This window comes from Salvelinus sp. IW2-2015, linkage group LG36 (genome assembly GCF_002910315.2).
Source record: "Salvelinus sp. IW2-2015 linkage group LG36, ASM291031v2, whole genome shotgun sequence".
NCBI classification, from domain to species: Eukaryota; Metazoa; Chordata; class Actinopteri; order Salmoniformes; family Salmonidae; genus Salvelinus; species Salvelinus sp. IW2-2015.
Genome location: NC_036875.1, coordinates 14,721,014 through 14,739,553, shown reverse-complemented (window position 1 = coordinate 14,739,553; position 18,540 = coordinate 14,721,014). Strand labels below are relative to the sequence as shown.

Here is an 18,540-nt window from a genome sequence, read left to right as displayed (position 1 = left end):
TAGTTAGATGTGCCTGTTACTGAAATGATTGATCCAGTTTAAATGGTTTAGGTAGACTCCTTTGTCAATGTTCCTAACCCTGACAGTCATTCTGAATGCAGGTTGTGGGTGAATAAAAACTGTTGGATATCCTAACTCTGACTGGTTTCTAATAGGAATTACACATCACTTTGCAAGCCAGAATAATGTGATTTGCAGTCCTGATGTGGGCTGTAAACCAGGAGGTTCCTAACACCACTGTGTTAGGGTAAAACTTGGTCATCAAAGCAAGGCCGTATGATATACAGTATGTAATGTATTGTCATAAAGAGATTAATTTCAATGATGGCATTTGCCTAAAGTATAAACTCACTTGAAGTCCACAGGACTGAACATGTACAGTATGAATTCAACAACCATGTCACAAATACAGTAATAGGTGGTAACTCTACAATTCACTTGAAAAGGCAAGGCACACTGGGTAATTATATTGAGGAATGGCTTAGTGGTGACCTGTGAGTGGAAGTGTTGTACCAGTTTTAGTAGGTTATTGTTATGTTTATTTAAAGTGTGAGTACGTCTCCTGCCAGTTGTAAAGTCTTTATAAGCACTTGCATGTGGCAATAAAGACTATTATTGTAATGTCCTTAACCCAACACTGAGTGACCTTTTCAAGAGTTACGCAACTCTTCAAATCAAAATATATTTTTTGGGTCACATACACTTGTTTAACAGATGTTGATGATGTTGTAGCGAAATGCTTGTGTAATGGTTAAAAATACTATATGAGGTATTATTGCATAACACCACTGGTGTAAACTATATACACTTCATAGTGTTAAAAATACTACACAGGGTGTTATTGCATAACAATGAAAGTGTTAATTCTCTAACACTGACAAAGGGTAACAGGGTCAGCACTAAGCACAGTGTTAATTTAACACTCAAAAGTGTGGACCAATATAGACTATAGTCTGTGTTGACTTAACACTAGAACATTTGCTGTGTAGAAACGGTCTCTGAGCCTGTTAGTATCAGAACTCATGAGCCGATACCATCTACCCGACGGTAAGGGAGTGAACAGCTCGTGGTTGGGGTGTATGTGGTCCTTGATGATGCTGCGGTCCTTCCACAGGCACAGTTTTGAGTAGGTGTCCTGAATGGGTCGGAGCACGGTCCCAGTTATGTACTGGGACACTGTTCACTAAATGTCTCCTGAGAACACCCACTCCTTTATCACCTTTATTTATGTGTGCAACGTTTTAAGCGTTTCAACCACCAATGAGTAAGAAATTGTTCTGAAAAGTAGTCATACCATTGGATGCTGTAGTCAGAGTCCTCCCCCTATTTTTCCGGAAGAGGAAGTACTCTGTTGCTGACGTTTAATGTTGCTGAGAATGATGATGGCGTCTACAGACCATTCTTTTCTGGACCTGACAGATAAAGAAACGCGTGAAAAACTGTCACAGTGGGACCGGCGGACAGATGCCATGGCTCCCCTGACAGAGAAACAAACGGACTCTATTCTGGACATCCGAGCTGCCGCTGAAACCCTCCCTATTCCCGCAGAGGTGAGTTGACAAGCTAGCTGCTAATGCTAATAACCTAGCTAACTAGGCTACCACCGATTTAGCAGTTAGTTGACAGGTGCAAAGATGCATTCCAGAAGGCAAATTGGTTGATTACATTGTAGGATTGTCAGGAGGGACTTGCTAAGGAGCATAACATTAGTTAGTGTCACAACTCAACCTAGCTAGCTGCCAGTTCAAATATATAGCTAGCTAGCAACCGTCTGCCACGTCGTTTGTTGAGTCTTAGTTAGTAGCCACTAGCCAGCTAGGCTAACGAGCTACTTTGCTAACAACTTGCCAGAGTTGATATGCTTGTTTGATGACTTCTGTGAGTAGGCTTAGCTAACTCTCACTAACATACCATACCATTAGTCATCGAATCATAACCTCATATCATAGTAACCTGTCAATCAAACCTGGTAAAGATAGCTCTAACTGTTTAATATTTTGAGATCTATGACAGTATTGATTGTGTCATGTGTTGGTTTAAACCGCATTTGCGTTCCCTATCCAGTTGCCCATTGAAGACTTGTGCAGCCTGACATCCCGCTCTTTACGTTCCCCATTTACGACAACTGTACCAGCTTCCACAGAAGATGTCCTGCTCAAGGGCTTTCAGATGCTTGATCTGGAGAATGAGAGGATAGAGACAGCACAACAGGTGTGTTGCTTTTCATTACACTTCAATGCTACCACTCTGGCTGTGATTACAAAAGCAGCCTAATAATTCTGATATTTTCTCCACAAATTGTCTTTTGACCAATCACATCAGCTCTTTTTCAGAGCTGATCCGATTAGTGAGAAAAGATACGAATTGGGCAGCCTGTATAAACGCAGCCTCTGAGACGTACACACTGTCATTACATGCCCTTACTGTCTACTATTTTTCGTATCATATGATTGTTGCATGTGTTAGTTTGTTGTGTAGTAGTTAGCTATTTCAGTGCTCTTTGCGTTGCAGTTTTTCTCCTGGTTTTCAAAGCTACAGACACAAATGGATCAAGATGAAGGAGCTAAGCACAGGTGAACTTGATGTTCATGTCTTTCCACTTGCTGATCTCTCAAATTGAAAGTAGATTTGTATACAGTGCATCCTAAACTGCATTAGATCTCTATCTCTGAGGAATTTACTGGAAAGTTCCGTGTGTGTTATTCCTGCAGGAAAACCAGAGACCATCTCAATTGTTATCAGGAACAATGTGATGCTATTCTGAGTGACGTGAATGCTGCCCTTGAGCACCTGGACTCTCTGCAGAAGCAGTACCTGTTTGTGTCCAACAAGACAGGCACCCTCCATGAGGCTTGTGAACAGCTCCTTAAAGAACAGGTAGAGAACCATTTTACATGTAGGCTGTGAGACTGTCAGCGGCACAAAAGGTACCAACAGATCATAGTAGTATGGACCTGTTTCCATTTGTAATGGAATGCAACATCGGACATGAAATGTCAGCCTGTTATCAAAATCATAGTTCCCTGCCAACATATACTTTTCTCTTTAACAGTCCGAACTGGTGGATCTGGCTGAGAGCATACAGCAGAAGCTTTCCTATTTCAATGAGTTGGAGAACCTCAACACAGTATGCTGGTTTTCTGATTAAACCTCTTATCCATCCTCCTTTGCTGTGACATTTGAAATCCTTGAGCAAATGTCTCTGAAGGGGAATCTTGTTCCTAACCCGAGCATTGCAAAAGGTCATCATCTCTCTCGCTCTGTCTTTGCAGAAATTAAACTCACCCACACTGTCTGTAAACAGTGAAGGATTTATACCAATGCTTTCAAAATTGGATGACTGTATAGAGTATGTTTCGTCCCATGTAAGTATATTTTCAGCTCACAATGGAAAGTGTCCGTATTCTACTGTAGAGCTGTGTCACTATATTGTGTTATGACTTACTTATTTCTGTTATTTTTCACCTACAGCCAAACTTTAAGGACTACCCGGTGTATCTGGCCAAGTTCAAACAATGTCTGTCTAAAGCTATGCACTTCATGAAGACTCACACTGTGAACACTATGCAGAATCTCACCAACCAGTTAACAAAAAGGGTAGGAAGAACTCCTCGGCCACTTTTATTATCGATTGTGACTTGGTACTGGTACACAATCAACTGTCTTCGCTCTTGAGTTGTATGTCTGATTAGAATATATTTTTCTTTCAGGATCCATTGGGTCTGGCTAACGCAGACAATGCCTTCACACTGTACTATGTCAAGTTCAGAGCAGCTGCACCCAAAGTCAGAGTTAGTATAATTACTTATTTTTTCTTTTGGAATTACCATCAACATTCTAAGCCACCCTTCTGTTGGTATGCAATTATGTGTTGTCTTTCTAGAGATTAATAATTGTGTGATTGTTCTTTCAGACACTGATTGAACAAATAGAGCAGAGGTCAGAGAGAATTCCTGAGTAAGTATGGGGCTCTTGTATGCTAAAACGCCATTATCAGGWGCACCTCACCTATGTAATGTTTTCTGTCATCTACGTATAATTATTTCCCACGTTCTGGCATCTCCAGGTACCACCAGCTGTTAGAGGAGATCCACCAGTGCTACTTGGACCAGAGAGAGCAGCTCCTCAGCCCCAGCATCACATCCACCATCACAGACCTGACCAGTCAAAACAACAAGGACCACTGTGCATTAGTAAGACCACATATATATTTTTTTTTACTAGAATCCATTCACTTTTGATTATCTGAGAAGCCTTCAACATGGTTTGCCAGTGCTGATTCTGTCTGTCCTGTGTTCTCCTCCCAGGTGCGTAGTGGCTGTGCCTTCATGGTTCACGTCTGTCAGGATGAGCACCAGCTCTACAATGAGTTCTTCTCCAAACCCACGACCAGACTAGAGTAAGTAGCACCATCCCCTAGTGCTGGTATAGGAGTGAGTAAGAAGCATGTACAGTTTGTCCTACAACACATTCTGCATATGTTTGTCAAGGAGGCGGGGCTATTTCCTGGTTGGTTAGTATTCACCATAGTATCTGCTGAAGCTCATGACACCTCTATTGTTGTATTGCTGACTTCAGGTTTTCATTAACTGAATTTGCTGAGGGCAGCCATACAATTCAACACAGTGTCATGTAAATGTATCTAACCTTCCAGTGGGCTGCAGAAGAAGCTGTGTCTGTAACTGAGAAGCAAAGAGCCCTGCCCGTTCTACTTCAGTATATGTACAGGGTGTTTGTCTTGAAGGCAAGGCTCACATGAATGGCTATTTCCTGGTCAGTATTCTCAATAGTATCTGCTACAGCATGTGATGGCTCTACTGTAGTAATTGCTAACTTAGGCATTCATTATCTAAAACGGCAGCTTTACAATTCAACACAATGAGACGCAAATCATTATCTAGCTTTCTCATATACTAGCTAGTGTTTCTCGCTTGGAGCAACAAATACACTTCCAACATATTATTTCAAGAGGACGACTCAAATATGACCTTTACATTGCAGTGAGTTAACAAACTGAGCCTTGTGCTTGCTAGTCTGACATGTGAATGGAAATAATGGAGCTTGTCGTCGGGTTTACCCCTCTAGTGAGCTGCTGGAGAAGCTGTGTCTGTCGCTTTACGACGTCCTGCGGCCACTCATCATCCACGTTATCCACCTGGAGACCCTGTCAGAGCTCTGTGGCATCCTCAAGAATGAGATGCTGGAGGACCACGTCCACAACAACGGTACTGTTGTTCACAATACAAAGGACCTACTCTGGTTACTCTAACGATCCGGTACAGTTAACTCTTTGTAGGAAATATGCACTTCTATGTTACATTTACCAGAACATCTTACCATACAAGATGGCAATATACAGTGAGCTCCAAAGTATTGGAACAGTGACAAATGTAGTTGTTTTGACTCTGTACTCCAGCACTTTGGATTTGAAATGATACACTGACTATGTTTGTAGCTGGTCAGTTGGGGGCCTTTGACGCGGTGGTGAAACAGATGCTGGAGGATGTCCAGGAGAGGCTGGTCTACAGGACACACATCTACATCCAGACTGACATCATCGGATACAACCCCGCCCCCGGGGACCTGGCCTATCCTGAGAAACTGGAGATGATGGAGGTGGGTCTGTCTGATGTGGCTGTTTTCAGTGAGTCACCACTAGATACAAATGTAAGGTACAGTGCCTTGCAAAGGTATTCATCCTCCTTGACGTTTTTCCTTTTTTGTTGCTTTACAACCTGTCATTTAAATTGATTTTTATGTTGGATTTCATGTAATGGACATACACAAAATAATACAAATTGGTGAAGTGMAAATAACAAAACGGAAAAGTGGTTTGTGTATATTTATTCACCCCTTTTGCTATGAAGGCCCTAAATAAGATCTGGTGCAACCAATTACCTTCAGAAGTCACATAATTAGTTAAATAAAGTCAACATGTGTGCAATCTAAGTGTCACATGATCTCAGTATATATACACCTGTTCTGCAAGGCCCCAGAGTCTGCAACACCACTAAGCAAGGGGCACCACCAAGCAAGCGGCACCATATCCAAGAACTCAACTACAAAAGCTTTCCTGCAAAAGCTCTCCTACAACCCGCTTCACCAATTACAAAAAAGTATTATTTACCTCAAATCTGAAAATCCACCGTGGAAGCTAGCCAGGGGCTAATTCAGAAGCTAGCCAGAAAGCTAACCAGAAGCTATCCGATAGCTAGCCAGAAGCTAATCTGTAGCTGCCCAGAAATTAGCCGGTCTGCTGGCTAGCGTTGGTGTTTCAGCTGCCCACGTTTTGTGGTCATCAGCTATTCCTTTAGCTCGATAATCTACCGGCACTTTTGTGCAACGCGACTCGGACCGGAGCATTCCGGGACTTTTTTTCTCTCAGTTTCCCCGGATTTCAGCCGCAGGCTCTGGACATTTGCAGCTAGCTAGCTGCAAACCGTGGGTTGACCTTTATTGGCTTACGTGTCGATCCCGAGCAAACTCAAATATTCCGGAGCTAGCCAGCTGAGGAGTTCCATCAGCCATTCCTGGGCTACAGTCACCTATCCGGACCCGTTTTTTTTGTTTTGTTTGTTCTGCAGATACGGAGCCCCACGGGCTTCACGACTGACTGCCGACGTTATCTGCCCGAGGGGTTATCCAACTGGCACCTCCGTCCCGACGTTACCTGAACGCTCATCTGGGCCGCTAACCGTTAGCTGTCTTATCGGCTGCTATCTGAATAAGTATATCGGACAATTATTATTATTATTTTTTTTTTTTCTTGGGTCACTATATCTATTTTGCCATTTTGGATTGATCCCTCTACCACGGAACCCCACTAACTATACGAGGAACGCACGAGTATCTACAAATGACTTCCATACTATGCTATCTTGCTACCGATAGCCATCTACCGCGCAGCTGTCTGGATCGCCGTGACCCCAACCAACCTCTACTCACTGGACCTTATTGATCACTCGATTAAGCATGCCTCTCCTTAATGTAAATATGCCTTGTCCATTGCTGTTCTGGTTAGTGTTTATTGGCTTTTTCACTGTAGAGCTTAGCCCTGCTCACTATCATATCCACCTCACAGTCCACCACCCACATATGCGATGACATCACCTGTTTCAATGATGTTCTAGAGACAATATCTCTCTCATCATCACTCAATACCTAGGTTTACCTCCACTGTATTCAATCTACCATACTTTGTCTGTACATTATTCCTTTAGCTATTTTATCGCCCCAGAAACTTCCTTTTACTCTCTGCTCTAGAAGTTTAGACGACCAATTCTCATAGCTTTTAGCCGTACCCTTATCCTACTCTCTCTGTTCTCTGGTGATGTAGAGGTGAATCCAGGCCCTGCAGTACTAGTCCACTCCTATTCCCAGGCGCTCTCTTTTGATGACTTCTGTAACCGAATAGCCTTGGCTTATGCATGTTAAATTAGAAGCTCCTCCCTAAGTTTGTTTTGTCACTGCTTTAGCCTCTACCAACCCGGATGTTTTAGCCGTGTCTGAATCCTGGCTTAGAAAGACCACCAAAATTCTGACATTTTCATCCCCAACTAACAGATTTTCAGACAAGTAGAACGGCAAAGGGGGCGGTGTTGCAATCTATTGCAAAGATTGCCTGCAGAGTTCTGTTTTACTATCCAGGTTGTTCCCAACAATTTGAACTTCTACTTTTAAAAATCCACCTCTCTAAAAAAGTCTCTCACCGTTGCGCCTGCTATAGACCACCTCTGCCCCAGCTGTGCTCTGGACACTATATGTGAACTGATTGCCCCCATCTATCTTCAGAGCTCGTGCTGCTAGGCGACCTAAATTTTACATGCTTAACACCCCAGCCACCCTACAATCTAAGCTTGATGCCCTCAATCTCACACAATTTATCAATGAACCTACCAGGTACCACCCAATTCCGTAAAACGGGTACCCTCATAGATATCATCCTAAAAATTGCCCTCCAAATACACTCTGCTGTTTCAACAAGATCTCAGCGATCACTGCTCATTGCTGCATGCACCTCCACTCATCACTGTCAAACGCTCCCTGAAACACTTCAGCGAGCAGGCCTTTCTAATCGACTGGCCGAGTATCTGGAAGGATATTGATCTTCCCGTCAGTAGAGGATGCCTGGACATTTTTTAAAAATGCATTCCCCACCATCTTGAATAAGCATGCCCCATTCAAGAAATTTAGAACCAGGAACAGATATAGCCCTTGGTTCTCCTGACCTGACTGCCCTACCAACAGAAAAACATCCTATGGCGTTCTGCATTAGCATCGAACAGCCCCGTGATAGCAACTTTTCAGGGACGCTAGAAACCAGTATACACAGGCAGTTAGAAAAGCCAAGGCTAGCTTTTTCAAGCAGAAATTGCTTCCTGCAACACAAATTCAAAAAAGTTCTGGGACACTGTAAAGTCCATGGAGAATAAGAACTACTCCCAGCTTCCAACTGCTCTGAAGATAGGAAACATGTCACCACCGACAAATCCACTATAATTGAGAATTTCAATAAGCATTTTTCTACGGCTGGCCATGCTCACCTGGCTACCCTACCGGACAAGCACTGCCCTCCCTCTGCTACTCGCCAAGCCTTCCCCATTTTCTTTCTCCAAATACAGTCAGCTGATGTTCTAAAAGAGCGCTGCAAAATCTGGACCCTTACAAATCAGCCGGGCTAGATAATCTGGACCCTTTCTTTCTAAAACTATCTGCTGAATTGTTGCCACCCTATTACTAGCCTTTTCAACCTCTCTTTGTGTCGTCTGAGATTCCAAAGATTGGAAAGCAGCTGCGGTTATCCCTCTTCAAAGGGGGGGACACTCTTGACCTAACAGTACAGACCTATTCTTATCCTACCCTGCCTTTCTAAGGTCTTCGAAGCCAAGTCAACAAACAGATTACCGACCATTTCGAATCCCACCATACTTTCCGCTATGCAATCTGGTTTCAGAGCTGGTCATGGGTGACCTCAGCCACGCTCAAGGTCATAAACGATATCTTAACCGCCATCGATAGGAACATACTGTGCAGCCGTATTCATTGACCTGGCCAAGGTTTTTGATCTGTCAATCACCACATCCTCATCGGAGACTCGACAGCCTTGGTTTCTCTAATGATTGCCTCGCCTGGTTCACCAACTATTCTCTGATCGAGTTCAGTGTGTCAATCGGAGGGTCTGTTGTCCGGGCTCTGGCAGTCTCCATGGGGTGCCACAGGTTCAATTCTTGGACGACTCTTCTTCTCTGTTATAATCAATGATGTCGCTCTTGCTGCTGGTGATTCTCTGATCACCTCTACGCAGACGACACTATTCTGTATACTTCTGGCCTTTTTGACACTGTGTTAACAACCTCCAGGCGAGCTCTTCAATGCCATAAACTCTCCTTCCGTGGCCTCAATTGCTCTTAAATACAAGTAAAACTAAATGCATGCTCTTCAACCGATCGCAGCCTGCACCTGCCCGCCTGTCCAACATACTACTCTGGACGGCTCTGACTTAGAATATGTGGACAACTACAAATACCTAGGTGTTGGTTAGACTGTAAACTCTCCTTCCAGACTCACATAAACATCTCCAATCCAAAGTTAAATCTAGAATTGGCTTCTATTCCGCAACAAAGGCATCCTTCACTCATGCTGCCAAACATACCCTTGTAAAACTGACCATCCTACCAATCCTCGACTTCGGTGATGTCATTTACAAAATAGCTCCAAAACCCTACTCAATAAATTGGATGCAGTCTATCACAGTGCCATCCGTTTTGTCACCAAAGCCCCATATACTACCACCACTGCGACCTTGTACACTCTCGTTGGCTGGCCCTCGCTTCATACTCGTCGCCAAACCCATTGTTCAGGTCATCTACAAGACCTGCTAGGTAAAGTCCCCCCTTATCTCAGCTCGCTGGTCACCATAGCAAACACTACCTGTAGCAGCGCTCCAGCAGGTTTTTCTTCTGGTCACCCAAAACCAATTTTCTTCTTTGGCCGCTCTCCTTCCAGTTCTCTGCTGCCAATGACTGGAACGAACTACAAAAATTCTCTGAAACTGGAAAACTTATCTTCCTCACTAGCTTTAAGCACACAGCTGTCAGAAGCAGCTCATAGATTACTGCACCTGTACATAGCCCATCTATAATTTAGCCCAAACAACTACTCTTTTACTACTGTTATTTTATTTATTTTGCTCCTTTGCACCCCATTATTTCTGTCTCTACTTTGCGCTTTCTTCCACTGCAAACCAACCATTCCAGTGTTTTTAGTTTTATTTTACTTGCTGTGTTGTATTTACTTCGCCACCATGGCCTTTTTATATTTTTATTTATTTATACATATATTTGTTTGCCTTCACCTCCCTTATCTCACCTCACTTGCTCACATTGTATATAGACTTATTTTTTTTCACTATCATTGACTATATGTTTGTTTTACTCCATGTGTAACTATGTGTTGTTGTATGTGTCGAACTGCTTTGCTTTATCTTGGCCAGGTCGCAATTGTAAATGAGAACGTGTTCTCAATTTGCCTACCTGGTTAAATAAAGGTTAAATAAAAAATAAAAATAAATTTAAAAAAATGAAGACCAAGGAGCTCTCCAAACAGGTCCGGGACAAATTTGTGGAGAAATACAGATCAGGGTTGGGTTATAAAAAAATATCAGAGACTTTGAACATCCCACGGAGAACCATTAAATCCATTATTAAAAAGTGGAAATAATATGGCACCACAACAAACCTGCCAAGAGAGGGCCGCCCACCAAAACTCACAGACCAGGCAAGGAGGGCATTAATCAGAGAGGCAAGAAAGAGACCAAAGATGACCCTGAAGGAGCTGCAAAGCTCCACAGCTGAGATTGGAGTATCTGTCCATAGGACCACTAAGCCATACACTCCACAGAGCTGGACTTTATGGAAGAGTGGCCAGAAAAAAAGCCAGTGCTTAAAGAAAAAAATAAGCAAACGCGTTTGGTGTTCGCCAAAAGGCATGTGGGAGAATCCCCAAACATATGGAAGAAGGTACTCTGGTCAGATGAGACTAAAATTGAGCTTTTTGGCCATCAAGGAAAACGCTATGTCTGGCGCAAACCCAACACCTCACATCACCCCAAGAACACCATCCCCACAGTGAAGCATGGTGGTGTCAGCATCATGCTGTGGGGATGTTTTTTATCGGCAGAGACCAAGAAACTGGTCAGAATTGAAGGAATGATGGATGATGCTAAATACAGGGAAATTCTTGAGGGGAAACCTGACAATGACACTAAGCATACTGTTAAAGCATCATTTGAGTGGTTTAAGGGGAAACATTTAAATGTCTTGGAATGGCCTAGTCAAATCCCAGACCTCAATCCAATTGAGAATCTGTGGTATGACTTAAAGATTGCGGTACACCAGTGGAACCCATCTAACTTGAAGGAGCTGGAGCAGTTTTGCCTTGAAGAATGGGCAAAAATCCCAGTGGTTAGATGTGTCAAGCTTATAGAGACATACCCCAAGAGACTTGCAGCTGTAATTGCTGCAAAAGGTGGCTCTACAAAGTATTGACTTGCAGGGGGGGGGGTGGGGGGTAAAATAGTTATGCACACAAGTTTTCTGTTTTTTTTGGCTTATTTCATGTTTGTTTCACAATAAAACATGTTTTGCATCTTCGAAGTGGTATGCATGTTATGTAAATCAAATGATACAAACCCCTCAACATGTATTTTGATTCCAGGGGGTAAGGCAACAAAATACGAAAAATGCCAAGGGGGTGAATACTTTCGCAAGCCACTGTACATTTGTTTCCCCTCTGTAATTAGAATATTGAAGAGTTAAACAGTTAAGTGTTCCCTTTCTGTAATACACATGATTTCCAGTGTTCTGTTTGTGCAATGTTTTGTTGATTGTAATTTACGCCAGACTGGAGGTACAAGGACAGGGGCCACTTGATTATTATTGTATTATGTGATTCTGTAGCAGCTGATAGTCACTGCATTTAGTTTTGTCTTCCTACAAGCCTCTGGGGTTGGTGTTTACAGAACACTTGGTGCTGTCTGATTTAAAATATAAAGGGCTTGTCTCTAAGAGGCCAGCTAGACATTACATTTTTCTCAGCTTCTGTGCTGTTGCAACTTGTAATTAACCAGATTGATTTATGATTGACTTTATCTGCGGCTGCTCTTCACTTTTCACCTAGTAATTCCTATTACAACCCCCCCCTAATGGTTAAGATTTGGTGAAGGTGTGCTGATCCTAGATCTGTGCCTACGGGCAAGTTCTACCTGCAGCTGTCTTCGATACAACATAAAGGCAGTTTGTAATCCATCTCTCTCTTTCTCGCTCGTGGGGTTACAGAAAATTGCCCAGAGCCTGAAGGAAGAGCAGATGAAGCTAATGGCCCAGGAGTCGTCATTCTCAGACGTGCAGCTTGAAGATCCAAATGACAGGAGAGCCAGTAACGCAAGTCAGTGTTTACAAATGAGTGTAAAGGGATATCTTATCTTTATATGTTGTGAATAGTGCATTCTGTTCATCAATCAAATGTATTTATAAAGCCCTTCTTACATCAGCTGATGTCACAAATTGCTGTACAGAAACTCAGCCTAAAACCCCAAACAGCAAGCAATGCAAGTGTAGAAGCATAAGTCTTACTGTTGTACCTTTCTGCCCTCCTCTCTTTTCCTTACATACAGGTAGTATAGACTCGTCCCGCTTGCAGCCATCCATCTCTCCCGCTGACCTGCATGGCATGTGGTACCCCACAGTCAGACGGACGCTGGTCTGCTTGTCCAAGCTCTATAGGTGCATAGATGTGAGTGCTTGGATTATCTGGCATTTTGCATGTTTACTCTTCGATGTATGAGAGCATATGAGATATAGTCATATGAATGAATTGTGAGCCTAGTCCATTTCATGATGCTATTTGACCTTTCCTCTTGATCTCTTTAATCTACCATCCACCATGTTGTCCCTGTGTTGATGCATTGAATTTCTTGGCCCTCCAGAGAGCAGTCTTCCAGGGCTTATCGCAAGAGGCCTTGTCTGCCTGCATCCACTCCCTGCTCAAAGCGTCCGATGTCATCCTGAAGAACAAGGTTGGTGCCGATTCTTTTTATTTTTTTTATTTTTGGGTTGGCGCAGTGCATGTGATGTGTTGTATTATACGTTTCTGCCTGTATACGGTGTAATTGAGAAATACAACTGCAGCTTTACGATTAGCATGTTATTCGTTTTTTCCTCCATAAATGGCTCAATACTAGTTTTGTTTTTGGAACAAGGTTACATTTGGATTATTCAGATGTTATATTTAGCGCTATGACTTCATCTTGTCCAGACGCAGGTAGACGGTCAGCTGTTTCTGATCAAACACCTGCTGATCATGAGGGAACAGATCGCTCCCTTCCACACAGACTTTGCCATCAAGGAGATCTCTCTGGACCTGAAGAGAACCAGAGGTGAGGAGGGAGAGATTAGGCCAGCGGATGTATGTTCTGGCTCCATAAAACCTGTCATTATATTGTCATTATCAGTGGGGAATGCCCATTGTGTCCATCAAATGCACATATGACTATTATAATAGTGGTAATAACTTGAGATACTGTATAACTTGTAGCTTTTGGTAGAAGTGTTCCTGTTTTAGCACTCATTTCAGCCATCGTATTTCATTTGTAACACTAGAGGGCACTCTAATCCTTCTTCAGCAAGATTAATCTTCTTTTTTTTGTCTCAAATCAGATGCTGCCTTCAAAATGATGAACCCAAAATCTGTCCCTGGTTTCTTCAGACTCAACAGCCACAACGCTATCCTAGAATTTCTATTGGAGGTAAAGTTTTTGATTTGGTTTAAATATAGAATACATATACAGTGCCTTACAATGGTGTTCAGACCGCTTGGCTTTCTTCACATTTTGTGTTACAAAGTGAGATAAAATGTATTGGTCCTTTTTTCCCAAAAATCTATACAAAATATTCTAATGTCAAAGTGGAGAGAGAAAAAATAAAAGATTACTAGAAATTAAATAACTAAAATATAGTCGTTGCATAAGTATTCAGCACCCTGAGGCGATACATGTTAGAAACACTTTTGGCATCAATTACAGCGGAGTCTTATTGTGAGCTTTGCACACCTGGATTGTGCAATATTTTCCCAGTATTCCTTTCAAAATTCTTCAAGCTCTGTCAAAATGTTGGATCATGGCTAGATGGCAATTTTGGAGTCTTGCCATAGATTTTCAAGCTGATTTAAGTCAAAACTGTAACGTGGACATTCAGGAACATTCACAGTCTTCTTGGTAAGCAACTCCAGTGTAGATTTGGCCTTGTGTTATAGGCTATTGCCCCGCTGAAAAGTAATTTACTCTCCCTGTCTCTGGTGTAAAGCAGACTGAAGCAGGTTTTACTCTAGGATTTTGCCTGTGCTTAGCTCCATCCAGTTTCTTTTTATCCTGAAAAACTCCCCAGTATTTGCCAATGTCAAGCATACCCATACCATGATGCAGCCACCACCATGCTTGAAAATAAGGATACAGTTACTCAGTGATGTGTTGGAATTGCTCCAAACATAAGGCTTTGCATTTAGGCCAAAAAGTGTGTTCATTTCCTGTCTTTTTTGTTTTGATGGTGCAGTTTTACTTTAGTTTTGTAATAGTTTTATTCTATATATTTGTATTCTTTTCACTCTGTCATTGAGGCCATTAGTGTGGAGTCACTACAAAGTTGTTGATCCATGTTTAGTTTTCTACCATCACTGACATGAACTTTGAAGCAGTTTTAAAATCATCAATAGCCTCATGGTAACATCCTTGAGCAGTTTCATTCCTGTCCTGCAGCTCAGTTCAGAAGATTGACTTTCTTTGATGTGTCTGGGTGGTTTAATATATAATCCACAGCATAATTATTAACTTGACCATGCTTATGATTTGTTATTGCTACCGATCTACCAACCACTGACCTTCTTTATGAGGCTTTTGAAATGCTCCCTGGTCGTTGTAGTTGAATCTATGCTTGAAATGCAATACTTGACTGAGAGACCTAAAGATATATGTATGGGGACAGAGGAAGGGTTAGGCAATAAAAAAATTCTACCCCTAATATTTCACACAGTGAGTCCATGTAATTTGTGATTTGTTGAGCCAAATGTTGCTCGTAAARTAATTTTATGCTTGCTGAAAGAAAAGGGCTGAACACTTATGCAACGACTATTTTAGTTATGAATTTTTTTCATCTTAAGAATTCAAAATAAATATTCTTCCACTTAGACCTCAGAGTATTTTGTGTAATTTGTTGACAAAAAATGACATCGATTTTAATCCCACTTTGTAAAACAGTATAAGGTTAAGAAATCCAAAAACTCCTGGTCCTATCCCTATGTCAGGAAAACCTGGCAGTATATGTCATTTTTCATCTATACTACCACTTACTAGTTACTAACTCTCTCTGTTGGACCTTAGGGATCACCGGAGATAAAGGAGCACTACATAGATTCTAAGAAGGACGTGGACCGTCATCTGAAGTTTAGCTGTGAGCAGTTCATCCAGCAGCAGACTCACCTCTTTGTTGGGAATCTGGAGGAGTTTCTCACCAAGGTAACGTGTCAGTCTGACAGAGAGGAGAGGCAGACCGATAGCCTGGGGCTCAGACTTCAAAAACATGACCTTGGACTTTCTCTTTTCTTTTTCTGGTAATTCACTGACTACTGACTGAGGGTCATGATTTTGTGCAGTAAAACTGAAAGATAAAGGGCTATTCAAAGGTGAATCTTATTCTACTGGAATCTAGGCCTTTTCAAATGTGATGGGTTTCGTTTTAAAACATTGTGACCTTCTGTTCTGAATCTACTCAGTGCCTATCATCCATGGTCTTTCTCATACAGTATTAAAAGTCATACAGTCTTAAAGTGGTTATAATGAATTGGACTTACAGGTAACTGCCAAATTAAAGGAAATGCCAACATAAAGTGTCTTAATAGGGTGTTGGGCCAGAACAGCTTCAGTGCGCCTTGTCATAGATTCTACAAAGTGTCTGGAACTCTATTGCAGGGATGTGACACCATTCTTCCACAAGCAATTCCAGAATTTGGTCCAGAATCTCCCATAACTGTTGGGTTGAGATCTGGTGACTTACACACACCCTTTAAACCCCTTGAGCTATTTTGAGATCTCTCTTTCAAATTCACTGAGATCTCTTCTTCCAGCCATGGTAGCCAAAACTATGGGCTACTTGGGCTTTTTTTTGTTATACATGACCCTAAGCATGATGAGATGTTAATTGCTTAATTAATTCAGGATCCACACCTGTGTGAAAGCACCTACTTTACTTTTGTGTCCCTCATTTACTCAAGTGTTTCTTTTTATTTTGGCAGGTACCTGTATATAGCACTTTCAGCAAATGCCTTCCTCAATCTAGAATAGGACTTATAGTCAAGTCTAACTCACGTTGTCCTTCACTGAGGAAGATGGGAACTTGTCTTGTGTTGTTTCAGGTGTCCGCTCTGAAAACCATGGCGATCCAAGGAGGTCCCACGTACAACCTCTCCCAACAACCTTGGGCACAGCCAGGTAAGAAACCGTATCATCATATTTCAGTGAAACCTCTAAATCATATGGTGGAATGAAGGCTTGGAACTGAGAAATGACTCACGCTCTCTCTCTCTCCCCTTTTTAGCCAAGATCAACGACATAGTGATGGCTACCTACAGGGTGATGAAGAGCAAGCTGCCAAGCACRTTACAGAGCATGTCCTTGTACCTGGCCAACAGAGACACAGAGTTTATCCTTTTCAAGCCTGTCCGGGTGGGTGTCTGTTAGACAGTGGAGTTTAATCTCTCCTCCTTTAGCCAACCCTGTACTAGCCTGGTCCCAGATATGTTTCTGCTGTCTTGCCAAAGTACAAATTAACAGATCTTGGGCCAGGCTAACCCTGTAGCGTAACAGGAGCTCATAGGGGTTTTTAGTACACACCTACATAACAAATAGGATATTTTCAGCAGGTGCTCAGGCTGAGCAATTTGCAGATWTTTTTTTTTTAAGCCTTGTTCCTGCTTATTAAAAATGAATAATTATTCAGTAATTATCATGGCTCTTTGTGCACAGCTAGGTGCTAATCTACAGTAAGTGAATCTAAGTGCACAATAACACCGTTGACATGGCAACTGGGATACAAAGGGGACCAGCGAGGGGATAATTTCTCTCCAGCAGCTCTCTGACTAACCTGCTGTTTTCTCCCACAGAACAACATCCAGCAGGTGTTCCAGAGACTGCACGCCTTGCTTCAGGAGGAATACAGTGGCGAGGACCTTCAGATCATCGCTTGCCCTTCTATGGAACAGGTAAGGCTGGTACTAGCTACACTTACAAAATCATAACCAAGGGCAAGGTATTACAAGGTTTTACAATCTCTTCCTGGAAATGGCTGTTCGATCTCAAGATCTTTTTTCAAGTGTATTTATTCAACCTTGGTTTATTCAGCTTTTCGCTGTGTGTAGTGGTGTCTGAAGCGACATTCAAAGTCATGCTGGATGTTTTTAGTGGAGTGAGTCCTCGCTCTCTCTCTTCTTCAGATTAACCTGCTGTTGTCTGTGAATAAGTAACMTGAAGGCCTGGTCAGCAGAGCTCTGTCTGGTCTGGACAGAAGGGTGGACAGGAGAGTTAATCCAGCCCTGACCTAGCCAGACCTGGAGCTTGTGGAGCAAAAGTCTAGGAGAAGGACTGTGCTAGTCTTTGGCCCTCGACCTGCAAAGATCCTACACAAGGCCAAAGATACCCCAAACACAGACACAACCAACAGCTTCCGAGCATGTTGTGGTCTAGTTAGGCATTCAATCACTCAGTTGGTAGGATCAGGTGAAATGAAGACTTTCTTTTTGGTACTGATCTTGAATCAATTTGTTCAACTAAAATTTAAAGGTGTTGGGCTTACTTTTTTATGTGGGAGAGATCCACACAGACTAGGGTTATTGGCTATATCAACTGTATTTCTCTTATCATAATAAAACATTTCTGAGTCAAGATAAGTTGGCACATTCAGTGAGCGTAGCAAATGGGAAACAAGGGTGAATGTTGAGCGGCTGGAATAAGGACACTCTAACCAGGCTAATAGAGGAGATAGAACTTTATTCATTAGTCGGGTAGCTAATGAGCGACGAGCAGCCACCACGTTTATGCTTCATGGATTAAGAGACGGAATGAAAAGAAAACATGCTGCACGATATGTAACATCTCTACGCCTTTCTCTATGAACATGGAGATCTCTGGTCTATGACAGCCTGTGCTGCAGGGCTCTCAGGTTTTAACACTGCTCCCTTGGTCTGTTTTTAATAAAGGAACCCTTCTGTTTTACTGTGTCAGTGGTTTCCAAATGGTAGTTCTTCCTCCTGCTCTCTCCATTGATGTTTCAACTTGTTGCATACATGTTTAAAAAAAAAAGTACCCTGAGAACTTGTTTAATTTTCTTTTTTTACCTTTTCTTTTGTATTTGGGATGCTTGAACTTCTCTATAACTTGGTGTTAATGGACCTTTGTCGAGAGCAGTTTTGCACTGTAAAGGAATGGAGAAGTCAGTG

The 18,540-nt window shown here is 42.3% G+C and overlaps 1 protein-coding gene across 1 annotated transcript; it reads left to right on the top strand.

Moving 5' to 3' along the window:
* The first annotated feature begins 1,346 nt into the window (after positions 1-1,346).
* cog3 (component of oligomeric golgi complex 3) lies at positions 1,347-18,047 on the top strand. The gene is made up of 23 exons (XM_023981258.2): positions 1,347-1,550; positions 2,065-2,211; positions 2,512-2,573; positions 2,712-2,877; positions 3,053-3,127; positions 3,273-3,365; positions 3,472-3,597; positions 3,711-3,791; positions 3,914-3,957; positions 4,067-4,193; positions 4,308-4,399; positions 5,086-5,225; positions 5,456-5,616; positions 12,336-12,444; positions 12,674-12,792; positions 12,986-13,075; positions 13,315-13,435; positions 13,716-13,804; positions 15,431-15,565; positions 16,462-16,537; positions 16,644-16,771; positions 17,209-17,307; positions 17,539-18,047. Exons 1-23 carry the CDS (start codon positions 1,365-1,367, stop codon positions 17,566-17,568), a joined length of 2,496 nt encoding a protein of 831 aa, XP_023837026.1. The 5' UTR covers positions 1,347-1,364; the 3' UTR covers positions 17,569-18,047.
* Positions 18,048-18,540: the final 493 nt, after the last annotated feature.